A 27,961-nucleotide genomic window follows, 5' to 3' on the forward strand; every position below is an offset into this window, starting at 1 on the left:
CCCAGGGCCTCATGCATGCAAGGCAAGCACTTTACCACCGAGCCACCGGCCCAGAATTTTTTTTTTTTTTAAAAAATCTCAGCATTACCAATATCAAAATCACCTGGTCCTTAGGTAAAACTGTAGATTCAGATCGCAGCACTGCCTTGGATCTCCGGTCCTTCGTCAGCCCGGGGCTACGTAATTAGTCCCACGTTAAGGAAAAATAAAATATGAGTTCTGGGGCTGGGGTCGGCCGCGCCGGGCTCCGCCTCCCTGCCTGGGCCGGCGGCTGCCCGCCCCGTGCCGACCCCGCCCCTCCCCGCCGGCCCCGCCCCTCCCCGCCGGCCCCGCCCCTCCCCGCCGGCCCCGCCCCGCCCCGCCGGCCCCGCCCCGCCCCACCGGCGCCACCCAGTCGCCCCGCCCCTCACGGCCCCGCCCCTCCCGCGCCCGCGCCCGCGCTCCGCACCACGCCTGGCGGGAAAACAGGCGCTTGCCGCGAGACGGCTGCACGATGCCTCGGCCCTGCGCGGAGCTAGAGCCCAAGGCGGCCGCCAAACCCCGGCCCCAGGTAACGGGCGTCCGTCCAGTTAGTTTTCGGGGCCGGGGGTGTGGGGGGGACAGCAGACGGGTTCAGACACACGCTCCCCCGGGCCTCAGCTGAACTCCCAGCTTCGGTTTTCTAAGGAAAAAAAAAAATGAGGCCCTCGGCGCCGAAAAGTAACCCTAGAAATAATGGTAGGATTGGGCCCTCTCCCCCGCGTCTCCTGCGTTTGCTTTTGCAAGGAGTTACTGTGTGTGTGTGTGTGTGTGTGAGTGTGTGTGTGTGAGTGTGAGTGTGAGTGTGTGAGTTCTAGGGCTTGAACTCAGGGCCTGGGCACTGTCTCTGAGCTACTTTTGCTCAAGGTGAGCGCTCTACCACTTGAGCCACAGCACCACTTCTGGCTTTTTCTGTGTTTGTGGTACTGCGGAATCGAACCCAGGGCTTCATGCATGCCAGGCAAGCACTCTACCATTGAGCCACATTCCCAGCCCCTTATTGTCACTTTTAAAACAATTCCAGGGGTGGAAATGTGGCTCAGTGGTAAAGTGCATAAGGCCCTGGGTTCGATTCCAGGGTACCACAGACACAGAAAAACCCGGAAGTGGCGCTGTGTCTCAAGTGGTAGAGCGCTCCCCTTGAGCTGAAGAGCTGAGGGACAGCGCCCAGGCCCAGAGTTCAGGCCCCGGGACCGACAAAACAAAACAAAAACCAAGAAGAAAAAAAAACCAACTCAATTCCAGATGATTATCCAGGATTAGTGGTTCGATCACAGATGCAAGTCATTATCTTCTTGGCAGACTCACCTGGCCCCAGTAGAATCAGTAATAATCAGCTTAATAAGTTGTGTGACAGGATTTTGGAGGGTGTGTTGTGTGGGTGGGGGTGGGGTGGGGAGAGGGGAGAAGTTCCCTCACCGCCTGGGAATTTGAATTGTGTTGTCATTATGCATTAGGAATTAGGTTTGTTTGCCTAGATCTGTGGAGGAAAGCCATTGGACCTGAGGTTCTCATACCGTTTTTTCCTTAATGATCCAAATAGGTGAATGAATCTAAAGAAAATGAGAACGATGATCAGGAATCTGTGAGACCTGTACAAACTACGTTTTTAGGGAAAATAGCTAGGGTTTATCTTACGCCCTTTTCACTCAGTAATTGCGCGTCGGAGCAATTGAAGTGCTCCCTATCTCAATTAGAAGAGAAGTCTACCAATGCAGTGTTGTGTAAGAAGATGAAGTTGAAGAAAACCCCAGAGGTGAAGATGAAGGCCACATCTTCCAAGTCTGAGTCCACCCTGCTAAGATCTTCCTCAAAGGATCACACCACAGGTCACCAGCTAGGGCAGAAGAGCAGTGCAGAAGCCTCAGTTCTCAGTGTTGACATGGAAAGCAGTGATGATGATGATGTCTGTGATGATAATTCAAACCTGGTGAGTTTTATTAGTTTTAATTTTCTTATTTTGAAATTGGGAGTTCTGAACATGAAAGGTCTGGAGTTCAATCAAATTACCATCAAATGTAAACTGCATTGAAATTTTATTTAAATTTTAGCAGATAAATTCCTTGGATTAGTTTTGCTTTTGATGTGTTAAGGAGAGGATCAATTTAAATCCTTACTCTGCTGTTTTTTGTTTGTATTTTGGTGGTTCTGGAGCCCGAACTCAGCCTGTGCACTGTCTCTGAGCTTTTTCACTCAAAGCTAGCACTCTACTATTTTGAGTCACAGTGCCACTTCTATAGTCTGCTTTTTTCCTCAGTTTTTGGCGTTTATTTTGGATTTACTATTATTTTTTGTGTCCTTGTTCAACTTTACATATTTGTTCAAAGTTAACTGAAAGCCATTGGCTTTTTTGACATACAGTATTTGACTCTTGATGTCAGGATAGTAAAACTTGTCAGGTTAGTGAAACCATCTTTGCTCTGATGTGTTGCACAGTATTTCCTGAGTTCAAGGAAGAAGATTAATTATCATGTAGAAAAAGTACAGTAGAAAAACATACTAGTTTTACTTAATGGTTTGGCTTGGTGTAAGGAATTAGATGTTTAATTTTTGGCTTCTACTGCATATTGGAATGTTGTGCTTCCTTCAAAGCGACAACTTTTATGCGGGCCAAGATAAAAATTGTACCATGTGACAAAAAGGTGATGGATCTAGGGGTAAGAAGAAGATGGCAGGGAAAAGGAAGATTTGATAATTGACAGGTTGTTACAAAACAGGAACTTGATTTATGCTTGGTTGCCCCAGAGGTAAGAATCAGGATCTGTGTTGGGGCAGCAAGAGCCAAGTCAAAAAATGTTTATACAGAGCTGGGAACCTCTAAAGTAGGCCTGGCCACCACTTGTTTTTTTTTTTTTTTTGTTCGTCGTGGTGCTTGAACTCAGGCCCTGGGAGATGTCTCTGAGCTTTTCTGCTCAAGGCTAACATTCTACCACTTTGAGCCATAGCTTCAGTTCTGGTTTTCTGGTAGTTAATTGGAGGTAAGGATTTCATGGACTTTTCTGCCCAGGCTGGCTTTGAACTGCAATCCTCAGATCTCAGCCTCCTGAGTAGCTAGGATTACAGGCGTGAGCCACTGGTGCCTAGCTTTTTTGTTTGTTTGTTTTGTGTGTGTGTATAACTGGGGTTTGGACTCCAGGCCTTTTGCTAGGAGGCAAGTGCTCTGCCACCTTAGCCACACCCTTAATCCTTTCTTGCTTTAGTTATTTTCCTGATGGGGTCTTGACTTTTTGCTTGGGGGCAGCCCCAATATGATTCTTTTGTTTACTTTTTTTGGGGGGGGGTTGTCCGTCGTTGGGCCTGAACTCTGGGCCTGGGTGCTGTCCCTCAGCTCTTCAGCTCAAGGCAAGTGCTCTACCACTTCTGGCTTTTTCTGCTTATGTGGTGCTGAGGAATGTGGGCCTCATGCATGTAAGGTAAGCATTCTACCACTGAGCCACCATCCCAGCCCTTGCTTATACTTTTACAAACTAGGATCACAGGGCTTTGGTCACCATACCTAGCTTATTTGTTTAGATACTTTATCACTAATATTTGTGCCCTCACTAGTTTGGAATCTGTGTTCTCCAGAGCGCTGTATTGCTAGTAGCTGGTATTGAGTCATCTCACCTGACCTTTAATTTTTTCTTTTTCTTTTTGCTGGTGGAGCTTGAACTCGGGACCTGAACACTGTCCCTAAGTTTTTCTGCTCAAGGCTAGTGCTCTACTACTTTGAGCCACAGCACTACTTTCTGTTTCCTGGTGGGTATTTGGAAATAGGGTCTCATGGAGTTTTCTGCCAAGGCTGGCTTTGAACTTCCATCCTCAGAGCTCAGCCTCCTGAGTAGCTAGGATTATGGTGAGATCTACCAGGATCTAGCTTTTCTGATTCTTTGTGAACTTTCCTCTACCCTGCCCCTGCAATCTTCTAGAATCTTTTATCTCATTATTTATTTATTGTTGCCAGTGCTGTGGCTCTTGGGAGCTGGCCACCAGTGGCTCATGCTATAATCCTAGCTACTTTGGAGGCTGAGATGTGAGGATCTTGGTTTAAAACCAGCCTGTACAGGATAAGTCCATGAGCCTCTCATCTCAATTAACCACCAGAAAACCAGAAGTGGCACTGTGGCTCAAAGTGGTAGAGTGCTAGCCTTGAGCAAAAAAGTTTAGTGACAATGCCCAGGCCCTGAATTCAAGCCCCAGACTGATTAAAAAAAATAGGGCTGGTAAGGTGGCTCAGTGGTAGACTGCTTCCCTTGCATGCATGAGGTCCTGGGTTCCATTCCTTAGCACCACATAAACAGAAAAAGCTGGAAGTGGTGCTGTGGCTCAAGTGTTAAGAGTACTCGCCTTGAGCTGAAGAGCTGAGGAACAGCGCCCAGGCCCAGAGTTCAGGCCTTATGACTGATAAATAAAATAACAAAAGATAACATGAAATGAATAGTGTGGGTACAGTTTGAAGGAAAGTATGTGCTAAGAGTGAAACACCAGGTTTTGTGAAGTGCTTTGTTATTATGTATAATAACAATCTTTTTGGTGTAATTTCACAGGATGATTTTTCAGGATTGTCACCATATGAGAGGAAGAGATTGAAGAACATATCAGAAAATGCAAACTTTTTTGCTTCTCTACAATTGTCTGAGGTTTGTTGGGAGTTTCCAGTTAAAACCAAGATGCTGTTCCTTTTGCCATTATGTCAGTGGAGTATTTACAGTGCCAGCTTTCATAGTGCCACATGAGGGCTGACAAAATTCAGAGCAAGTTTTAAATAGGGCCCATATATGTCTATTTGAAAACCTTTATGAAAGAAAGTACAGTAACCAAAAGGTTTCTTGTGGAATACAATGAATGTTCAGTTCCATAAGAAATGTTGAGAAGGAATCTGAAGAATCATTCTGATTTTTTTTTTTTTTTTCCTGTGCTGGAGCTCAAACTCAAAACCTTGTATATGCTAGGCAAAGAGCTGTGTACCACAAAGTTATTTCCCCAGATCCCCTGATTCATGTTCTTCTTAACGGAAAGACATCACCATGTTGAGGTTTTTTTTTTTTCTCCCAGTCCTGGGGCTTGAACTCAGGGCTTGAACACCATCCCTGAGCTGCTTTTTGCTCAAGGCTAGCATTCTACCACTTGAGTCACAGCACCACTCATTTTTTTTTCGGGTCGGGTCGTGGGCCTGAACTCTAGGCCTGGGCTCTGTCCCTCACCTCTTCAGCTCAAGGCTAGCACTCTACCACTTGAGCCACAGCGCCACTTCCGGCTTTTTTTTTTTCTGCTTATGTGGTGCTGAGGAATCGAGCCACCTTCCCAGCCCTCTTTTTTTTTTTTTAAATTTAATTTTTTTAGTCACTATTTCTTTGATTTCTGACCTGATATTTTACTATCTCTCTTTGTCTAGTTGTTTTGTTTTTTCCTGTTTTTGTGTAAGTTTTAGTTGCATCATAAAGTTATTTACTTGAGTGGTTTTTGTTTTTGTTTTTTTGTCGGTCGTGGGGCTTGAACTCTGTCTGGGAGCTGTCCCTGCGCTCTTCAGAAGCTCAAGGCCAGCGCTCTACTGCTTGAACCGTAGCACCACTTCCCACTTGTTCTTTTTATATATGTGTTGTTTTTTTTTTTGTTTTTTTTGAGTCCGGTCCTGGGGCCTGAACTCTGGGCCTGGGCGCTGTCCCTCAGCTCTTCAGCTTAAGGCTAGTGCTCTACCACTTGAGCCACAGTGCTTCTTATGGCTTTTTTCTTTTTGCTTATGTGGTGCTGAGGAATCGAACCTAGGGCCTCATGCATGCAAGGCAAGCACTCTACCACTGAGCCACCTTCCCAGCCCTCTATATATGTGCTTAGAGCTATGAAGTTTCCTCTCAACACTGCTTTTGCTGTATTGGAGGTTCTGGTAGGATGTGCTTTCATTTTCACTGGTTTGCAGGAACTTTATTATTTTTCCCTTTATTCTGTGATCCAGTTGTATTTAACAATGTGTTGTTCAGTTTCCAAGCATTTTTGCCATCCCTCTAATAATGTATTTGATTAAATAACTATATTTAATCACATAGGCTCATTAACAACTTGACTCAAAATGCTACTTTTTAGAGAGTTTTATACTTGCCTTCTTTATTAGTGTATTTTATCTCGTGTCTACTACCAGAGACAAATACCCTCTTTTTTTTCCCCCCCCAATCCTGGGTACAAACTCTGGGCTTAGTGGTCCCTGAGCTGTTTTTTGCTCAAGGCTAGTGCTCTACCATTTGAGTCACAGTGCCACTTCCAGCTTTTTCTGTGATTAATTGGAGATAGAGAGTATCACAGACTTTCCTGCCTCAGCTGATTTCAAACTGCAGTCCTCAGATCTCAGCCTCCTGAGTAGCTGTGATTACAAGTATGAGCTACCAGTGCCTGGCCCAGGTGTCCTATCTTAAAGGTTTTTTATTTCCTGAATAGACCTGGGAATAGTAACAGATAATTAATATTTTTAAAAGTTAAAGCTATGGGGCTGGGAAGGTGGCTCAGTGGTAGAGCGCTTGCCTTGCATGCATGAGGCCCTGGGTTCGATTCCTCAGCACCACATAAGCAAAAAGAAAAAAGCCGGAAGTGGCGCTGTGGCTCAAGTGGTAGAGCGCTAGCCTTGAGCTGAAGAGCTGAGGGACAGTGCCCAGGCCCAGAGTTCAGGCCCCATGACTGGACCCCCCCCCCCCCAAAAAAAAAGTTAAAGCTATGAAGTTTTAAGGTAGCATTTTTATGTGTGTGTGTGTTCTGTGTGCTTTTCAGTCAGCTGCAAGGCTTCGTGAAATGATTAAGAGAAAGTCTCCTAAATGCAAGAGGTAAGAGATTGTTTTATATTGACTAGCATGCATGATACTTGACTAGGCTTTTTTTTTTTTTTTTTTTTGTCGGTTGTGGGCTTGAACCCTGGGCCTGGGCGCTGTCCCTCAGTTCTTCAGCTCAAGGCTAGCGCTCTACCACTGGAGCCACAGTGCCACTTCCGGCCTTTTCTGTTTATGTGATGCTGAGGAATTGAATCCAGGGCTTGCATGGGAAGCAAGCACTCTACTGCTTAGCCACCTTCCCAGCCTCCAAAGTTTTATTTTTTATATTTGTTACTGCTAATGGAAAAATGTCTTTATTTCCACTCAACTCTTTTTACTTTTGTCTAGAAATTATTCTTATTTATTTTTTTGTACTGGTCCTGGGGCTTGAATTCAGGGCCTGGGCATTGCCCCTGCGCTTGTTCAAGGCTTTTCCACTTGCTCCTCAGCTCCGCTTCTGGCTTTTTGGTGGTGAGCTGGAGATGAGTCTCATGGACTTTCCTGCCTAGGTTGCCTTCAGAACCAAGATTCTCAGATCTCAGTCTGCTGAGTAGTTAGGATTACAGGCTGAGCCATCTCCCAGGCCTCTATCTACCTTTAACAATCTTTTCTTTGCCCTTGCAATGACTCTGCTCTCTGCACTCAAATGTTCTTTGGTGATTCCTCTCCCTTCCCTTCCCCTCTTCCTTCCTCTCTTCTTTTCCTCTCTTCTCTTCCTCTTTCATGCCTGGCCTGGTTTTGAACTATGATCCTCAGCTCTCAGCCTCCTTAAGAAGCTAGGATTACAGATATGAGCCACTGGCACCCAGCCCATGTTTCATTCTTTATGACTGAATGCAATTCCACTTGATAATATGCCATAATTGGCTTAACATCCCTTACTCTTCATGCTTAACATTTTCATTTAGGGTTTTTCCAGATTTTTTATCAAAATCGATGTGGTCATATATGAACTTCTATGGAATGTTAGATATATCTGTATCACCTCTTTCTAGAAGTATCTCTTAGAAGTTATCACACTAAATATATTTTACTATTCTATGAGTATAGCATGATTTTTTTCCTCTTGTTCCTTTAGGAAAAAACCTAAGAAGAGAGAAGATGAGATTGGATGTAGAAGGTCAATGCGATTGCTAAAAGTAGAACCTTCAGAAATTTCATTTTTACCACCTCCAGTAAAGACAACAGTAGAAGAAGAAGAAGAAGAAGATGTAAGAGGGGCTGGGAATGTGGCTTAGTGGTAGAGTGCTTGCCTAACATGCATGAAACCCTGGGTTTGATTCCCCAGTACCACATGAACTGAAAAAGCCCAGTTGTGCTGTGGTTCAAGTGGTAGAGGACTAATCAAAAAAAAAAAAAAGATGTGAGGGAAAACACAAATGCAATATACTAACAATATTGAAAAGTATTTGAAATGAGACTAAATGTTGTTGTGAGGCTTGAACTCAGGGCCTGGACATTGTCCTTGAGCCTGTTTGTGCTCAAGCCTAGTGCTCTACCACTTGAGCCATGGTACCACTTCCAGTTTTTGAGTAGGTAATTGGAAATAAGAGTCTCATGGGACCCCCCCCCCCCCCCGTCTTCAAACTGTGATCCTCAGATCTCAGCCTCCTAAGTAGCTAGGATTATAAGCATGAGCCACTGGTGCCCAGCTGAGACTAAATGTTCTTATTTCAGTTGTTTTATTTACTTTTTTTTTTTTGGTGGTTTTGGGTTTGAACTCAGAGCCTCACACTTGGTTGGTTATCTTGCTTGGTTGGTGTTCTACCATTTGAATCACACCTCTATCCTTTCTTTTGCTGGTTATTTTGGAAATGCCTAGGCTAGCTTCAAATTGAAGTTCTCTGGATCTTAGCCTTCTAGGATTATAGGCCTGAGCCACTGGCACCTGGCTTTATGTTTTATTAACTTAACATTTGAATGCTGTATGGTTTAGTAGGATTTCAAAGTCATAGAGACAGTCTTGGATTCTGTGTTTCTGTAGGACTTACCTCTTGTGAGGTTTTAGATAAATTAAACTTTCTGAGTTTCAGTTTCCCCATTTAAAAAATAATAATAGTAATAGAATCATTAAGGGGCTGTAGTAAAGATTAAATGAAATAGTTCCTTATGCGATATGTGTTTAGTAAATAATAGATTGTTATCAATAATGTGTCATCAAAGTAGAGTCCTTGGTATAGTTTAATTTTACACTATCGGTGAGTAGGAGACTTCATATTTTCTAAGGTTCTAACTACTTTATTCAGTAGTACTTACTGTATGCATGTGTATATATTTTTGGTTGTTTTGTTTTGTTTTTGGGTCCGAACGTGGGGCCTGAACTCTGGGCCTGGGCACTGTCCCTCTGCTCTTCAGCTCAAGGCTAGCGCTCTACCACTTGAGCCACAGCGCCACTTCCGGCTTTTTTCTTTTTGCTTATGTGGTGCTGAGGAATTGAACCCAGGGCCTCATGCATGCAAGGCAAGTGCTCTACCACTGAGCCACCTTCCCAGCCCCCTATTTTTGGAGACAGTCTCACTATATTGCTCAAACTTGCTTGGAACTAACTTTGCAGCTTAGGCTAGCCTTGAACTCACAGTCTCTTGCTTCTGCTTTTGGAGTGCTGGGAGTATAGGTGTGCACTAACTATGCCTGTTTTTTTTTTTTTTTTTTTTTGGTCATGGGACTTGAACTCAGGGCCTGGGTGCTGCCCCCCGACCCTTTCTGCTTAAGGCTGGCACTCTACCATTTTGAACCACAGCTCTAGTTTTCTGGTAGTTAATCGGAGATGAGTTTTACAGATTTTCTTGCCAAGGCTGGCTTTGAATTAATTACTTCTGACTTTTGTTGGTGTTTAATTGAAGATAAGAGTCTCTCAGACTTTCAGATCTCAGCCTCCTTAGGCCTTGCAAGAGGCCCTGGGTTCGATTCCTCAGCACCACATAAGCAAAAAGAAAAAAGCCGGAAGTGGCGCTGTGGCTCAAGTGGTAGAGCACTAGCCTTGAGCTGAAGAGCTGAGGGACAGTGCCCAGGCCCAGAGTTCAGGCTCCACAACCGGACCCCTGCCCCCCACAAAAAAAAAAAAAAATAGGTAGCTGTCATCAGCCATAGTTTTCCTACTGTGCTACTGAACTTCAGAAATGATTTCTCCATCTCACCTTCTTCTATATACCCTTTTCAGCTCTAGTAACTTACTGGTCTACAAGGCAAAATTGGCCTGGCAGAATGGCTCAAGTGGTAGAACAAGTGTCTTATAAATGTGAGACCCTGAGTCCAAACCTCAGTACTGTAAGAAAAAAGTTAAATTTCTTTTTCTTTCTTTCTTTTTTTTTTTTTTTTTGGTCGTGGGGCTTGAACTCTGGGCCTGGGCGCTGTCCTTCAGCTCTTCAGCTCAAGGCGAGCGCTCTACCACTTGAGCTATAGCGCCATTTCCGGTTTTCTGGTGGTTTATTGGAGATAGGAGTCTCACAGTCTTTCCTGCCCGGGCTGGCTTTGAACCGTGATCCTCAGATCTCAGCCTCCTGAGTAGCTAGGATTACAGGCGTGAGCCACCAGAGCCTGGCTAAAAGTTAAATTTCTTATTTTTGGAGGAAACCCCATATCGTTTGCCATAAGGGCTGACCTAATGCATGTGTTCAACATCAGTGTAGGAGTAAGTGCTCCTCTTTCTTTGCATCTTAACAAGGTCTGCTAATTTTTTTTTTTTTTGGTTGACTTTCATTTATTGAACAATTATTATTTTTTTGTGCTGGTCATGGGGCTTGAAATTGGAGCCTGGGCACGGCCCTAAGCTTTTGTGCTCCAGGCTAGTGCTCTGCCACTTTGAGCCACAGCTCCATTTTTGGCTTTTTGGTAGTTAATTGAAGATAGGAGTCTCATGGACTTTTCCTGCTCAAGCTGCCTTTGAACTGCTGTCCCCACATGTTAACCTCCTGAGTAGCTAGGATTACAGGTGTGGGCCATTGAACAATTATTTCTTAGTACCAACAGTATTCCACCACTGTTGTTAGCATTGAAAGTAAAGTAGTAAAAAACAAATACCTTTACTCACGTGAAGCTTATTTTCTAGGAGACAAACAATAAACTTTATTTTTGATTACAGCCTTTGTTACCTCCTGGACCTTTAGAGATGATTCCTGAAAATGAAGATGATAATGAACTATTTAAAGGATTGCTGCAGACCTGGGCAGAAATGAGCAAGGTATCTCCTTGGGTATGCTTTACTGCTTTTAGAAGCCTCTGTTAAGGAAATTTCCAAATATACTTGTTAACTTACCATTTTGGTGTCTCCCCTTGTTTTAGACATGTAGGAAGAGCTATCAGAAGGGCTTATCTAGCATTAAAAGGTAAGTTAAAACCCCTTGCTTTTATTTTATAGTTTTAGAGACGTTTGAGTTGTAAAAACTACATCCTAAAGTAGAATTTTTGTGTGTGTATGTGCCAGTACTAGGGCGGGAATCCTGGGCTTTTCACTCCTGGCTGGTGCTTGCCACCTGAGTCACTACTCTAGTTTTGGTTATAATAGAAAAATTTGAAAGCGTAATGAAAAACATTATCCTTGATTTTTTTTTTTCTTTTTTTCTTTTTTTTTGCCAGTCCTGGGGCTTGAACTCAGGGCCTGGGTTTTGTCACTGAGCCTCCATGTGCTCAAGGCTAGCAATCTACCACTTGAGCCACAGTGCCACTTCCAGCTTTTTATGTTTATGTGGTACTGAGGAATTGAACCCAGGGCTTCATACATGCTAGGCTGCAAGGCAAGCACTGTACCACTAAGCTACAGTCACAGCCTCATATCCTTAATAGTTCTTTTTGTTGTTGTTGTTGGTTGCGGGGCTTGAACTCTGGGCCTGGGCACTGTTCCTGACCTCTTCAGCTCAAGATGAGCATTCTACCACTTGAACCACAGCACTACTTCCTAGGATACAAGTTTTATAAGGACAGGGATTTGTGGTTTTTTTGGCCAGTACTTGGGTTTAAACTAAGGGCCTCACTCAACTTTGCTTGCTTGTTTGGTGTTCTAACCTTTGAGCCATGCTTTCAGCCTGGCTCTTTGTTGGTTAATTTGTATTTACTTGTTTACTTGCTTATTTTTGTCAGTATTAGACTTGAACTCAGAGGACTAATACTGGCCTTGCTTGCTTGTGCACAGTTGGCATTTTACTATTTGAACCAGGCTTACAGCTCTGCTTTTTTTTTGTTAGTCGTGGGGCTTGAACTATGGGCCTGGGTGCTGTCCCTCAGCTCTTTAGCTCAAGGCAAGCACTCTACCATTTGAGCCATAATGCCACTTCCAGTTTTCTGAGTGGTTTATTGGAGCTAAGAGTCTCATGGACTTTCTTGCCGGGGCTGGCTTTGAACCATGATCCTCAGATCTCAGCCTCCTTAGTAGCTAGTATTACAGGTGTAAGCCACTGGCGCCTGGCAATAGCTTACTCTTTTGCTGGCTAATTGGAGATGGAATTTTTCAGAGTCTTCTGCTCATTCTGGCTTCAAACCACAGTTGTTCAGATCTCAGTTTCCTGAGTAGGTATGGGTCCATGGTGCCTGGCATTTTGCTGATTATTTTGTTTATATTTTTGTCGATTGTGGGGTCTCCTAGTTCAGCTAGTCTCCTAGTTTTTGATATTGCTAAAATGATCAAAGGTATTTTATAATAGAAAACTAGTATATCACTGTGGATTTTGATTTCCTTATCAGGAAGTTGAGTATTTTCCATTCATTTATTAATTATGATTTTTCTTTTTTGAGTTATATTTTACTGATTTTTAACAATTGAGTTGCTTTTTACTTAGATAATTTTAACTTTATTACAGCTACAAAGCCAATTTAAACAGCATGGTCATCAGAGAAGATACAGTTCGTAAACTTGTTGATGGGTCGATATCCTCTGTGGCTATGCACCCATCAGAAACAAGAATTTTAGTAGCAGCTGGGGCCAGAACTGGGCAGATTGGAATTTGGGATTTGGTAAGTTATATTCTGAAGATACTAAAGTTTGCTTGTAAAAAAAAGATTGTAAAAACTTCATAGCCAGGTGCTGGTGGCTCATGTCTGGTTACTCAGGAGGCTGAGATCTGAGGATCACCGTTCAAAGCCTGCGCAGGCAGGAAAATCCATGAGATTCTTATATTCAATTAATGACAGAAAAAGCTGGAATTGGTGCATGGCTCAAGTGGTAGAGTACTTGTCTTGAGCAAAAGGAGCTCAGGGTGCCCAGGCCCTGAGTTCAAGCCCCATGACTGGCAAAAAATCAATAAATAAAAAGTAAAAAAAATAAAGAAATTATAAGCTTTTTCTTTTTCAAAAGCATCAATTATTCATATAAGAGTGTACATTTTAACATGTCTATTCATGGGTACAGTGTACAATGCTTTTTTGTGTGCGTGCTGGTACTGAGGCTGGAACTCAGGACTCCACTTTTTTACTCATGGCTGGCTTTCTACTATTTGAGCTATACCTTCAGTTCTGGCTTTTTGCTGGTTAATTGGAGGTATAAGTGTCTTGGATTTCTCTGCCCAGAGTGGCTTTGAAACCTGATCTTATTTTCTTTGCTAAATGACTCTCAGATCTCAGCCTTCTGAGTAGCTAGGATTATAGGTATGAGCCACTGATCCAAGTTCTCTGTGTGTGTGTGTGTGTATGTATGCGCACGCACGCACGTGTGCATGTGCCAGTGTGCATGTGTGCACACATGCATGTACTGCTGTGTTAGTCTATTGGTCCTGGGGCTTGAACTCAGGGCCTGGGCACTGTCCCTGAACTTTTGTGTTCAAGGCTTAGCATTCTACCACTTGAGCCACAGCCTCATTTCTGCCCTTTTTGGTGCTTAATTGGAGATGAGTCTCACAGACTTTCCTGCCTGGGCTGGTTTTGAACAGCGATCCTCAGGTCTTAGCCCCCTTGGTAGCTAGGATTACAGGTGTGAGCCACCAGTGCCTGGCAGCTACAATGCTTCTTGATCAGTCACCCTGCCCATACTTATCCCTTCTTTTCACCCTTCCCCAAACGAGTCTCATCTAGTTTCATTGTTTCATTTCAAACATGTACATAATTATTATTTATATTTGCCATCTTTCCCCCTCCCACTACTACTTGCACCCCAATCCAGACATATTTCATTTTTTTTTTTTTTTTTTTAATGGAACTTTATTTTTTATTTTTTTTTTGGGTCTGGTCGTGGAGCCTGAACTCTGAGCCTGGGCACTGTCCCTCAGCTCTTCAGCTCAAGGCCAGCGCTCTACCACTTGAGCCACAGCACCACTGCCGGCTTTTTTCTTTTTGCTTATGTGGTGCTGAGGAATAGAACCCAGGGCCTCTGGCATGCAAGGCAAGTACTCTACCACTGAGCCACCTTCCCAGCCCCCATATTTCATTTTTCTAATGTTCCTTTTGTTACACTGCCTGCTGAAGTGATTTTTGCCATGATACCTCATACCTGAGAATGCGTGTGCCCACACACACACACACATATACATAGGATTCAATATGTTTACGTGTTTGTATTTTGGACCCAACAGCCTACATATAAGAAAGAACATTTCTCAGTTCATCTGTTTCCTTGCAAATAACATGGTTTTATTCTTTATAGCTGCATAATATTTCGTGTGAGATATCTATCACCTTGAGCCTTTCATCAGTTGTAGGTATTTTGTAGCTTGGCTATTGTGAATAGTGCTGCAATGAACATGGTTGGGAATAGCCTAGAGACATTTATTTTCAGTGTTGCTTGAAACTTGTAGTTTTGTGCTTTTGGTTTTTGGTGCTAGTCTGGGGCTTGAATGTAGGAGCTGGGTACTGTCCCTGAGCTTTTTGTTTGCTCAACTCTAGTACTCTACCACCTGAACCACAGCTCTGTTTCTGGCTTTTTGGTAGTTAATTGGAGGTAAGAGTTTCATGGATTTTCCTGTCTGGGGTGATTTTGAACCGTGATCCTCAGATCTCAGCCTCCTGAATAGCTAGGGTTACAGGTATGGGCTACCAGCGCTTGTCTGATATTAAAATTTTGAATTCTGGAGGAATTTAAATTTGATTTACAGAGGTTTAACATTTTTATCTAGAATATCATTAGCCATCTGGGCATAAATTAACTACCAGATTTTAAATGTATAAGTGAGAAAGATGACATAAAGTCATTAGTGTTAAAATTCTGTTTAAAATCCGCTGTGCCATGATCTGAATGTTGTATCCTTTTTCAAATTCATAGGATGAATTCCTGAATTCTGAGGAGGTGTGGGGCCTTTTGGAGGTAGTTAGCCCTGAAAGGAGCTCAGGAGAGATGTCCTTCTCCCTTTGCCATGTGAGGGCTCAGATAGAAGGCTAAAAAAAAAAAAAAAAAAAAAAAAAGCTGAAAGTGGAGCAGTGGCTTAAGTATAGAGCACCAGACTTGAGCAAAAAGCTTAGGGATAGCATCCAGACCTTGAGTTTAAGCCCAAGGAGTGCGCGTGCGCGCACACACACACACACTCCTCTCTCTCTCTCTCTCTCTCTCTATATATATATCTATCTCTCTCTCTCTATCTCTCTCTCCTCTCTCTCCCTCTCCCTCTCTCTCCCTCTCCCTCTCTCTCCCTCTCCCTCTCTCCCTCTCCCTCTCTCCCTCTCCCTCTCTCCCTCTCCCTCTCTCCCTCTCTCTCTCTCCCTCCCTCCCTCCCTCCCTCCCTCCCTCCCTCCCTCCCTCCCTCCCTCTCTCCCTCCCTCCCTCTCTCCCTCCCTCTCTCCCTCTCCCTCTCCCTCTCCCTCCCTCTCTCTCCCTCCCTCTCTCCCTCCCTCTCTCTCTCCCTCTCTCTCCCTCTCTCTCCCCCTCTCTCTCCCTCTCCCCCTCTCTCCCTCTCTCCCTCTCTCCCTCTCTCTCTCTCTCTCTCTCTCTCTCTCCCTCTCTCCCTCTCCCTCTCCCTCTCTCTGTCCCTCCCTCCCTCCCTCCCTCCCTCCCTCCCTCCCTCTCTCCCTCTCCCTCTCTCCCTCTCTTCCTCCCTCCCTCCCTCCCTCCCTCCCTCCCTCCCTCTCTCTCTCTCTCTCTCTCTCTCTCTCTCTCTCTCTCTCTCTCTCTCTCTCTCTCTCTCTCCAAAGAGAATAAAAACCAAGATTTACCTGGCCTTTCAACTTACAATTCTAGCTGCTCAGGAGGCTGAGATCTGAGGATCCTAGTTCAAAGCCAGCCTGAGCAGACATCCTCAGGATTTTTTTTTTTTTTTGCCAGTCCTGGGACTTGAACTGAAGGCCTGAGTGCTGTTCCTGAGCTTTTTCACTTGGAGCCACAGCGCCACTTGTGGTTTTCTGGTGGTTTATTGGAGATAAGAGTCTCACCAAAGTTCTTGCCCAGGTTGGCTTTGAACTGCTGTTGCAAACCACTGTGTGCCCCTTAACCTACCACGACCGGGAGCAAGGCAGTAATGGAGACTGGACCCTGGAATTGAGGTTTTGGGTACCAGGGGACCTGTAGCCTTCTGCTAGCTTCAGATCCCAAGGTTCCATTCACCAAGGTTTTATTGGTTTTGTATAGGGAAGCATGTGCAGAAAGTAAGGTCTGAGCATCAACAAGAGACAATATTTTGTATACAAGTGGTAGATGACTTCATCGTAAGAACTAGAGCTAAGCTGCTTACAATTTTCATAAACCTTAGGCTGCTCCTGGGCTCCCACACAGTTTAGGATGCAATTAGCCTACGCCCAGGAGAGAAATCTGAATACTTTTTAAGCCAGACAGATTGACCTTTTCAGGAGACTTTCAGTGTTAGGAGAGTATGTTGGGAGAAGGCCTTCCAAGATCCCATCCTTTTGGGTCTCATAGCTCAGCTTTTCAGGATCTCACAAATAGCAGTCCTTAGCTGCTAGCCTTTTGAGTAGCTAGGATTACAGGTGTGAGCCACTAGCACCTGGCTTTTTTTTTTTTTTTTAAGTTAACTTTAAATAAGGGTGACATTGTCCCCCTAAAATGTACTCATCACCTGACTGAGACAGTAACCTCTCTATACATCACCTTAATAGTAACAATGAAATCAATTTTGAAAAAGTTAGCCTTGAGAATGACAGAAGGGATGATTTTTTTTTTTTTTTTTTGGGTCCGGTCGTGGGGCCTGAACTCTGGGCCTGGGCGCTGTCCCTCAGCTCTTTAGCTCAAGGCTAGCACTCTACCACTTGAGCCACAGCGCCACTTCCGGCTTTTTTCTTTTTGCATATGTGGTGCTGGGGAATTGAACCAGGGCCTTATGCATGCAAGGCAAGCACTCTACCACTGAGCCACAGAAGGGATGATTTTAATGAAGATCCAATTGTACTTAAAAACTAACATGTTTAATGGTGACTTCTTTGTACAGCTACATAAAGATATATATATATATATATATATATATATATATATATATATATATATATATATATATATATATATATATTGGCCAGCCCTGAGGCTTGAACTCAGGGCCTGGGCACTGTCTTTGAGCTTCTTTTTGCTCAAGGCTAACCCTCCACCCCTTGAGCCACAGTTCCACTTCTGGCTTTTTCTGTGTATGTGGTGCTGAGGAATCGAACCCAAGGCTTCATGCATGCTATGCAAGCACTCAGCCACTAAGCCACATTTCCTGCCCTTCATTTTTGCTTTTTGTTTCAAATAAGTATACTGAATATTATGACTATATTCATCCACTATTCTTTTTTTTTTTTTTTTCTGTTGGTCGTGGGTCTTGAACTCTGGGCCTGGCGCTGTCCCTCAGCTCTTCAGCTCAAGGTGAGCCCTCTACCACTTGAGTCACAGCGCCATTTCCAGTTTTCTGGTGGTTAATTGGAGATAAGAGTCTTATAAGTTTTCTTGCCGGGGCTGGCTTTGAACTGCAATCCTCAGATCTCAGCCTCCTGAGTAGCTAGGATTACAGGTATGAGCCACCGGTTCCCGGCAGACTATTCTTTCTTTCTTTCTTTCTTTCTTTATTTTTGGGTCCAGTCGTGGGGCCTGAACTCTGGGCCTGGGTGCTGTCCCTCAGCTCTTCAGCTCAAGGCTAGAGCTCTACCACCTGAGCCACAGCGCCACTTCCGGCTTTTTTCTTTTTGCTTATGTGGTGCTGGGGAATTGAACCCAGGGCCTCAAGCATGCAAGGCAAGCTCTCTACCACTGAGCCACCTTCCCAGCCCCTTCTTTATTATTTTTGTGGACAGGATTTTGCTCTGAAGCCCAGACTGGCCTCAGATCTCTGGACTCACACAGTCTTCCTGCCTTAGCCTCCTCCTGAGCAATTGGAATAGAAGCAGCAATTTTTTTTTTTACTTTTTTTATTATTTGCCAAAAGCTAGATTGATGAAATTAATGTAACTTGGTGTTCTTAGACTGGAAATGAGAAAAATATAATGTAATGTTAGCATAAGCTTCCTTGTTCCGATTGAGAGAGTGGATATAGTTGGAGACTCAGGAAATACAGGATACAATCCAGAGGTGAACAATGTCATAATAACACTAAGTATAATCACTGCTCATTAGTGTTGTCTTTCCCTCCACTGCGACTTTTCCAGACCCAGCGATGTGAAGAAGGTGGGATGTTCCGTTTCTATCCCCACAGTCGGCACGTTAGATGCATGTACTTCTCACCCGCCAATCCAGCCCACATCCTGTCCCTGAGCTATGACGGCACTTTGCGATGTGGGGATTTTTCAAGTGCTGTTTTCGAAGAGGTAAATGTTAATGTATTTGTACACATGCTGATAGGACATGGTATTATTCTGGATTCTCCGAAATCGTATCAGTCAGAGGGAAGTGGTGGAGACTAGGAACCAAGTCCGGGCACACGGTCTATTAGCTGTGTGACCTTGACTAAATTACTCAACCTCTTTGAGCTTCCATTTTCTGAGTTGTTGTATTTGCTTTGCAAGTTGTCATAAGCATTAAATGAATAAGTAGAAATAAAGTTATTTATTTAGACTCTCACTAAGCTTAGGCTAGCTTTGAACTGGTGATCCTCCTGCCCCTACCTCCTGACTAGTTGGGATTACAGGTCAGTGTCATCACACTCAGTGACTCCTGTTTATTTACTTTTGCCAGTCTTGGGGCTTGAACTCAGGGCCTGGGCACTGTCCCTGAGCTTCTTTTGCTCAAGGCTAGCGCTCTACCACTTGAGCATCACTTCTGGCTTTTTCTGTTTATGTGGTACTGAGGAATTGAACTCAGGGCTTCATGCAAGCACTCTTACCACTAAACCACATTCCCAGCCTTTAAAAAAAAAACTATCTATCTTATCTATCTATCGATATACATATATATTTTTTGGTCAGTCATGGGACTTGAACTGTGGGCTTGGGCTGTGTCCCTGCACTCTTCAGCTCAAGGCGAGTGCTCTACCACTTGAGCCACAGAGCCACTTCTGGTTTTCTGGTGGTTAGTTGGAGATGATAGTCTCATGGACTTTTCTGCTGTCGCTGGCTTTGAACTGTGATCCTCAGATCTCAGCCTCCTGAGTAGCTAGGATTACAGGTGTGAGCCACCGGTGTCTGGCTGGGTTGGCTTTAAACTTTAATCCTCTTGAGTAGGTAGGGCTATAGCTGTGAGCCACTGGTGCTCGGCTCAGTCACTCTTGTTATTTATTTTTGCTGAAGGCTTTTTTTTTTTTTTTTTTTTTTTTTTGCCAGACCTAGGGCTTGAACTCAGGGCCTGGGCATTGTCCTTAACCTTTTGCTCAATGCTAACTCTCTACCACTTGAGCCACAACACTTCTTCCTGCTTTTCTGTTTATGTGGTACTCAGGAATTGAACCCAAGATTTCATGTATGCTAGGCAAGCACTCTACCACTGAGCTACTTTCCCAGCCCATTTTTTTTTTGTGCCAGTCCTGGGGCTTGAACTGAAGGTGTGGGTACTGTCTCTGAACTTTTTAAAAGCTCAGGATTAGTGCTCTACTACTTTAAGCCCAGCTCAATTTCTGGCTTTTTGGTAGTTAAAGAGTCTCAGACTTTGCTGTTGGGGCTGGTTTTGAACTGCAAGTCTCAGATCTTAGCCTTTTGTGTAGCTAGGATTACAGGCATGAACCATCCCTGCTCTGCTGAGTTTCTTTTTTTTTTGGGTCCAGTCGTGGGGCCTGAACTCTGGGCCTCGCGCTGTCCCTCAATTCTTCAGCTCAAGGCTAGCGCTCTACCACTTGAGCCACAGCGCCACTTCTGGCTTTTTTTCTTTTTGCTTATGTGGTGCTGAGGAATCGAACCCAGGGCCTCATGCATGCAAGGCAAGCGATCTATCACGGAGCAACCTCTTTCTTTTTTTTTTTTTTTTGGTCAGTCGTGGCGCTTGAACTCTGGGCCTAGGTGCTGTCCCTGCACAATTCACGTCAAGGCGAGTGCTCTACCGCTTGAGCCACAGGGCCACTTGCGGTTTTCTAGTGGTTTATTGGAGATAAGAGTCTTGGACTTTCCTGCCAGGCTGGCTTTCAACCAGGATCCTCAGATTTCAGCCTCCTGAGTAGCTAGGATTGCTAGGATTACAGGCATGAGCCACTGGCCTCCAGCTGCTGAGTCTCTTTATATGTAGTAATCTTAATCTTTGTGAAATTTGGAATGGCTAGATCCTTTATCTCATTGTGAATGGGATTTTTTTTTTTTTTTAAACTCTGAGCTTGGGTGCTGTTCCTGGGCTCTTCAGCTCAAGGCGAAGCTCTACCACTTGAGCCACAGTGCCAAGTCTTTTTTTTTTTTTAAATGTAGCATCTGGTGATTTTTTTTTTTTTAAATTGTAAAGATACTATACAGAGGGTTACAGTTACATGAGTGGGGTAATGAGTACACTTCCTCTTGAACATTGTTACCCCCTCCATTGTTTTCCCCCTACCATCCCCTCCCTCCCTACCTTCCCCGAGGTTCTTTTTTTTTTGATTGTGATTAAGTGATTATATAATTTCCCGAATTTCACAGTATTGTGGAATAATGATGCTTAGTTAAAGTCACAAGTGCATTCTAACTTTCCTGGAGCAAATTGTCTATCACAGTCTATAACATATAACGGTGTTCACATGTTATACACCGTACATGTGATCAGCAGCATGGGGACATTTTAGTAGTGGTTCGACCAGATGAGCAGAAGTTCTTTGTTTCTTAAGTCCTGTTAATTTTGTCGTATCACCTAACATTTTGGATTTAACATCCACTTACCAGGGAGACCATGTACCATTTGTCTCTTTGCTCTTGGCTTACCTCGCTCAACATGATTCCTTCTAGCTCCATCCATTTCCCTGCAAATGCCATTATTTTGTCATTTCTAATGGCTGCATAATATTCCATTGTGTATAGATACCACAATTTTTGGATCCATTCATCTGTGGTGGGGCATCTGGGTTGTTTCCATATCCTAGCTATTGTGAACAGTCACAGCGCCAAGTCTTAACAGACTTTCCTGCCAGGGCTGGCTTTGAACTGTGATCCTCAGATCTCAGCCTCCTGAGTAGCTAGGATTATAGGCATGAGCCACCAGTGCTGGGCATCAATGGCATTTTGTGTGTGTGTGTGTGTGTGTGCGCGCGTGCGCGTGTGCGTGCAACTATGGGTATTTTGTATGTATGTTTGTATTGGGGCTTGAACTTAGGGCCTTGTACTAAAGAGTGTTTTATCAGCTGATTGCTACTTATTTCCTTAGGTGTATAGAAATGAAAGAAGTGGCCTTTCCTCTTTTGACTTCTTGACAGAAGACGCTTCCACTTTATTAGTAGGACACTGGAGTGGACACATATCACTAGTGGATAGACGGACACCTGGAATGTCTGATGAAAAACTTAGTTCTTCCATGGAACAAATAAGAACTGTTCATGTCCACCCAGTGCACCGACAGTATTTCATAACGGCGGGATTGAGGTATATTTTCTTTTTTCTTTCTTTTTTTTTTTTTTTTTGGTCGGTTGTGGGGCTTGAACTCTGGGCTTACGTGCTGTCCCTGCACAATTCAGCTCAAGGCAAGCGCTCTACCGCTTGAGCCACAGTGTCACTTCTGGTTTTCTGGTGGTTTATTGGAGATAAGAGTCTCACAGACTTTCCTGCCTGGGCTGGCTTTGAACCGTGATCCTCAGATCTCAGCCTCTAGAGCAGCTAGGATTACAGGCGTGAGCCACCGGTGCCCGGCTTTGAGGTATATTTTCTTGTGAAAATTTTATGAGTGAGCCTTTGTCATGTCCAAGTTTAGTTTGATTGTTAGGCATTGACAAAGGCCAGACTTCCACAGGCATTCTACCTGTGGAAGTGGTTTCTGTGTGCGCGCATGCATGTGTGCGTGTGCGTACGTGTACCTGGGTGCTATCCCTGAGCTTTTTTTTTTGGTCGGTCGTGGGCCTTGAACACTGGGCCTTAGTGCTGTCGCTCAGCTCTTCAGCTCAAGGCTAGTGCCCTACCACTTGAGCTACAGCGCCACTTCTGGTTTTCTGGTGGTTTATTAGAGATAAGAGTTTCTCCGAGTTTCCTGCCTGGGCTAGCTTTGAACCTCGATCCTCAGATGTCAGCTTCCTGAGTAGCTAGGATTACAGGCATGAGCCACTGGCACCTGGCTTGTTCCTGAACTTTTTGCTTAAGGCTAGTTAGTGCGCTACTATTTTGAGCCATAGTGCTACTTCCGGTTTTCAGGTGGGTAATTGGCAGTGGGAGTGTCCATGGCAATGTAATGATGACTACTCTTCCTGTCGCAGGGACATTCACATTTACGATGCCAGGTGCCTGAATTCCAGGAGACGCCAGCCTTTGTTTGCTTTGACTGGACACACCAAGAGCATCAGTTCTGCCTATTTTTCACCTGTTACGGGTAACAGAGTGGTAACTACAGGTTACGACTGTAAGCTGAGGTAAACTGAAGCAGAAATAAGTTTTTTGTAAGGAATCTGGGTTTAGAGTCTCTGTAGCTACTACGTCATTAAGCCAAAAGTTTTGTTTGTGGTGGTTCCCCTTTTATCACTCATAGTTTCATTCTCTAGCCATATTGGGTTCTACATCTACTGGCTTCTACAGCAGTTTTTGCATTCTGGAGATTTCCTTGATAGGAAAAGGGCTATTGCTGCCTTAGAGACTGAATAGTCAAGTCCAGGAATGTCAGTGAAAATAGACTGTGTGGTGTACTAGCACGGTGAGGCGTGAGGGAAAGTGAAGGTGGTATGGTTTTGTTTTGTTTTTTTTTTTTTTGTCCTGCCACCATAGTGGCTCCAGGACCCCTGTGGGCTGGCCGCTTTGAGTCTCTTCAGCACCAGAAAGGACACTATCAGGTCCTCAAACATCAACTCTCAGAGCACTTGTTCTCAATACATACCTGCACTATTGATGTATTTTTCAGATCACATCCTTTATGTACATCCAGTGTTACCATAAATCCACATCGAGTGTGTGTGTGTGTTGCGCTGTCCCCAAGCTTCTTTTTACTCAAGGCTAGCTAGCACTCTACCACTTGAGCCACACACAGCTCCACTTGTGGCTTTTTTTTTTTTGGTTGGTCATGGGGCTTGAACTCTGGGCCTGGGTGCTGTCCCTGAGCTCTTCTCAAGGCTAGCGCTCTACCACTTGAGCCACAGCATCACTTCTGATTTTCTGGTGGTTAATTGGCAATGAGGGTTTCATGAACTTTCCTGCCTGGGCTGGCTTTGAATCAGGATCCTCAGCTCTCAGCCTCTTGAGTAGCTAGGATTACAGGCATAAGCCACTGGGTGCCTAGTTTACACTTCTGGCTTTTTTGTTGATTAGAGAAGTCTCATGAAGTTCCTGCCTGGGCTGGCTTTGAATCACAGTCTCAGATTTCAGCCTCCTGAGATTATGGGCGTGAGCCGCTGATGCCTGACTATAGATTTTCACTTTAGGATACACATTTTAAGCTATGGGTGGTGGTTCATGCCTGTAATCCCAGTACAGGGGAAGCTGTCAGGCTGTCAAAAGAGGATTATGAGTTCAATGTGAGGCTAACTACAGAACCAAGACTGTCTCAAAAAAAAAAAAAGGTATTTTTAACTTTGGATTTTTTTAAAAATTTTTATTTTTTTGTCAGTCATGGGGCCTGAACCCTGGGCCTGGATGCTGTCCCTCAACCCTTCAGCTCAAGGCGAGCACTCTACCATTTGAGCCACAGCGCCACTTCCTGCATTTTCTGCTTATGTGGTGCTGAGGAATCGAACCCAGGGCCTCATGCATGCAAGGCAAGCACTCTACCATTGAGCTGCCTTTCCAGCCCCTGGAGAAATCATTTTTATTAAACTTTTTTTTTAATTGTGAAAATACTGTACAGAGGGGTTACAATTACATGGGCAAAATAATGAGTACATTTCTTATCAAGCATTGTAGCCTCCTCCTTTGTTTCCCTTTTCCATCCCTTCCCATCCTCCCCCTTCCCCCCACCCAATCATCCCCCCCTTAAATTTTTTTTGATGGTACTGAGGTTTGCACTTTCCCCCAGGCTGAGAAATAGTTTTTAAATAAAATAATGAAAACTAAAGTATAAGAAATTAATTTTATAATTCCTTGTACCTTAGGTTAAATGTGTCAGGTAAGATTAGGATGTGTTGATGCATTTTTTTTTTTGGGTCTGGTCCTGGGGCCTGAACTCTGGGCCTGGGCTCTGTCCCTCAGCTCTTCAGCTCAAGGCTAGCGTTCTACCACTTGAGCCACAGCACCACTTCTGGCTTTTTTCTTTTTTTTGCTTATGTGGTACTGAGGAATCGAACCTAGGGCCTCATGCATGCAAGGCAAGCGCTCTACCACTGAGCCACCTTCCCAGCCCCTGTTGATGCATATTTTAAAATGCCGTTATATTTTCTGCCACGAATCAATGAGTATCTGAAGTACCCTGTTACTTCACACAAATTTCAAAACGAAGACAACCATGTTAGTCTCTTCTTGGTGTTTGTTTTTCAGCGTGTTTGACAGCAGCTGCATCTCCTCCCAGATTCCTCTCCTCACCACCATCAGGTAGGTGTCCACATCCAATGTGGATCCAGGGCTGCTTGGAGCAGTAATGGTGATATTTGGAAGTTGCAGATTCGACATCTGCATGTCAAAGAGATATAATAACCCTGATTTTTGTGTTGCCTTGTGTAACATAAAATAGGACCTATTTTTGCTCCTATCAGGGAGAGCTCTTGCTTCCAGGATCTATGTGTCTATAAAGAGGTTTAATGTCTTGTCGGTGCTTAGCTGTTCTCTGCAGGTGGAAGTTAATTTTAGTTAAGGTTAGTGACTATTCTGACCTGAGGTACTCACGGTGTCTTATTGAAGAAGGGTGTAACTTGCTGTCGTGGCTCTCTGCAGATAGCTTGCTTGCCTTATGCCTGGTTATTCTGGGAGGCGAGGTGTTGCCACCTTTCTATTGTCTTTTTCTTCTATCCAATACTACCTTGAATTATTGAACACTTTGAAAAAACTGGTTTCTTTTTCCTTTATTTTCCTTCTCGCTAGACACAACACCATCACTGGACGATGGCTGACAGGATTCCAAGCCAAGTGGGACCCTAAACAAGAAGACTGTTTCATGGTTGGCAGCATGGCCTATCCACGTCAGGTCAACATCTTCCATGAGACTGGGAAGATGGTGCATTCCTTCCTTGGAGAATGCCTTGCCTCTGTGTGTTCCATCAATGCCATGCACCCTACTCGGTACATTCTGGCTGGAGGTAACTCCAGTGGGAAGTTACATGTGTTTATGGATTAGGAAAACTGCCGAGTTCCTGGGGTAGGTACATCTATTTGCCCACCTTGATCTCTGTCTAGGAAGAATGTAGTGATTCATGTGGCAGTGTGTTTCCTTTGTACTATGTTATATTTAGCAAATATAAAATGGCTTCGTTAAGGACTATGAGCAGAGTATACTTTAGTAACGGAGATAACTTGGAGTTTCTACAGAAAGAGCTAAGAAGCTTTCAGCACTTTTAATTGGGTAGTATGTTGAGAAATTCTAATGTGACAGACTTCAAAAGCTTTGAATAATGACTGTTAGCGACAGTGACAGATTTGTGGTTTATTTTATAGTTCGGAGGGGTCCTGAAAGGTTATTTAACTCAGTGATTTTAGAAGTTAGGCTTTTCTTTGAATTCAAGGCCTGTTGCACCTGTTGGGTAAGGACTACTGAGCTCCATCTCCAGCTCTCAAACTTCGTGCTTCTCGGGTTGTTTCGGTTGAGACAAGCTCTCACGATGTAGCCCCGGCTTTTGGCTCTCAGTCCCGCCTTGCCTGCCTCTGCCTTCTGCTGCTCTCATGTGGGGACAGGTGCTGCTACCTCCTGCTGGAACTTGTGTTTTTAACTGATTCCTTTCCTGCCTCTTAAATATGATACAGAATTCCGACAAGCTTAGTGCACCAGCGGCAGGGCCTGGGGTTCTGTGTGGAGCGTTCCTTTCTTCCCCTACAGGTCGGGTCATGAGATACAGCCAGGGCCTTAAGCCATAGGTACATTTGTGGCCTGATCACAGATTCTCATGTAAGAGCACCCTCAGACCAGTGTTTTCCAGACCAGAGGTGGTAGCTCTCCAAGTGGAGTCGGTTTAATGGTCAGAATTAGTGTTTTAATTTAAAAACAAAACCAGAAAGCACAGTTCCAATCAATACAATTCTGTAACAGTTTCATGTGCACATGTAGGTATGTATTTATGTATTGTGGTGAAAAAAGCATTTTTTTTTTTTTTCATTAGATCTGAAGGCTTCAGCCAGCCCCCTTGAACCCTCTGGACTGTTCCGTCTTTAAACTTACCATAGGGGATCCGGCTACTCATATTTTGGGAATTTGTAAAATACTGTAACTTTTTCATTTTCATCTTTTTTTTTTTTGGTCAGTTGTGGGGCTTGACCTCTGGGCCTGGGCGCTGTCCCTCAGCTCTTCAGCTCAAGGCTAGCGCTCTAACACTTAAGCTGCAGAGCCACTTCTGTTTTTCTGGTGGTTAATTGGAGATAAGAGTCTCACAAACTTTTCTGCCCCGGCTGGCTTTGAACTGTGATCCTCCGATCTCAGCCTCCTGAGTAACTAGGATTACAGGCGTGAACCATCAGTGCCTGGCTTGTTTTCTTCTTTTTGTGCTACAGAGGTTTAAGGTCCCCTAACCCCATCTGGCTTGCCAGCCAGGTGCTCTACCACTTGAGCTTTGCTGCCAGTCCCTTGATATTTTTTTAGTAATGGGTTTTCTTTTCAAAGTGTATCTGTTGCTATTAAATCAGAGTACTAAATCAGACTACCTCTGCTGTATAACACTTACCAACCTTTTGCATCATTCTTATATAGTTTAGCCAGTATGTTTGAATTATAAGGAATATCTTTTTATAATTGCATGTCACAGAAATAAAATGGTTATTTTCCTTGAGCAGTTTTTTTTTCCTTTTTGTCTGTTACCGGGCTTGAACTCGGGGCCTGAGCACTGTCCCTGAGCTTTTTTGCTCAAGGCTAGTGCTCTACCACTTTGAGCCACAGTGCCACTTCCGGTTTTCTGATGCTTATTTGGAGATTAGAGCTTCAATGGACTTTCCTGCCTAGGCTGGCTTCGAACTGAGGTCCTCAGATCTTAGCTTCCTGAGTAGCTAGGAGTACAGGTGTGAGCCACTGGCACCTGGCTTAAGCAGTTTTTTTCTAAAAATACTTTTCTTCTCTGTTGTCTGTTTTGAGGCTTTTAAAAAACTAATTTTAATTTGTGTTTAATAAGGAAATGAGTTTCTTAGGTAATAAATTATGAAATACACATTAATTTATGAAATGGGAAGAAAAGCTAAGAGAAGTTGAAATGTAAAGGAAAGCTTTGGGAGTTGATTGTGTGTGTGTGTGTGTGCACGTGTGCACGCTGGTCCTGGGGCTTGAACTCAAGCCCTGGGGTACTGTCCCTGCACTTTTGCGTTCTGGTATAACATTCTAGCACTTGAGCCACAACTTCCACTTCTGGCTTTTTGGTCATTTATTGGAGATAAGCGTCTCATGGGCTTACCTGGGCTTCAAACCATGATCCTTAAATTTTAGCCTCTTGAGTAGCTAGGATTTCAGGTGTGAACACCTGTGCCTGGCATGGGAATTGTTCTTTTTAAGATGCTGGAAACTACTCTTGATGAAATTAGCACTGCTGCCGAAACTTTGAGTACTTGCACAATCACTGCCTGGCTTCTGTATTAAATATTAGTGAATTCCTGATGTTTCTGACTTGTGTGTTTTCTTTTGCTATTATAGCTTCCCATACTATGCTTTTTATATCCAATTTGACTTGATAGAGTTGTATCTTCTGAAGGCAAAGAAGGAAGGAAGG

The 27,961-nt window shown here is 44.0% G+C and overlaps 1 protein-coding gene across 2 annotated transcripts; it reads left to right on the plus strand.

Moving 5' to 3' along the window:
- Nucleotides 1–454: 454 nt before the first annotated feature.
- Nucleotides 455–27,842, plus strand: Wdr76 (WD repeat domain 76). Of its 2 annotated transcripts, XM_070005985.1 has the most exons (14): nt 455–550; nt 1,562–1,948; nt 4,545–4,637; nt 6,754–6,806; nt 7,870–8,002; nt 10,873–10,971; nt 11,073–11,116; nt 12,584–12,737; nt 18,270–18,428; nt 21,370–21,584; nt 22,406–22,558; nt 24,606–24,659; nt 25,146–25,419; nt 26,375–27,842. In XM_070005985.1, exons 1-13 carry the CDS (start codon nt 494–496, stop codon nt 25,396–25,398), a joined length of 1,854 nt encoding a protein of 617 aa, XP_069862086.1. In that variant the 5' UTR covers nt 455–493; the 3' UTR covers nt 25,399–25,419; nt 26,375–27,842. The 2 variants fall into 2 exon arrangements, with proteins under 2 accessions (XP_069862086.1, XP_069862085.1); XM_070005984.1 differs by lacking the exon at nt 26,375–27,842 and having other exon boundaries at nt 25,146–25,540.
- The last annotated feature ends 119 nt before the right edge of the window (nt 27,843–27,961 follow it).

The sequence above is a fragment of the Dipodomys merriami genome, unplaced genomic scaffold, assembly GCF_024711535.1.
Source record: "Dipodomys merriami isolate MVZ:Mamm:240054 unplaced genomic scaffold, mDipMer1.0.p SCAF_69, whole genome shotgun sequence".
Classification (NCBI taxonomy): Eukaryota; Metazoa; Chordata; class Mammalia; order Rodentia; family Heteromyidae; genus Dipodomys; species Dipodomys merriami.

Coding starts and splice junctions, on each gene's coding strand:
- Wdr76 (XM_070005985.1), top strand. CDS start 494: ATGCCTCGGCCCTGCGCGGAGCTAGAGCCCAAGGCGGCCGCCAAACCC. Junction 4,638..6,753: donor CTTCTCTACAATTGTCTGAG/GTTTGTTGGGAG, acceptor TGTGCTTTTCAG/TCAGCTGCAAGGCTTCGTGA. Junction 21,585..22,405: donor TTCATAACGGCGGGATTGAG/GTATATTTTCTT, acceptor TTCCTGTCGCAG/GGACATTCACATTTACGATG.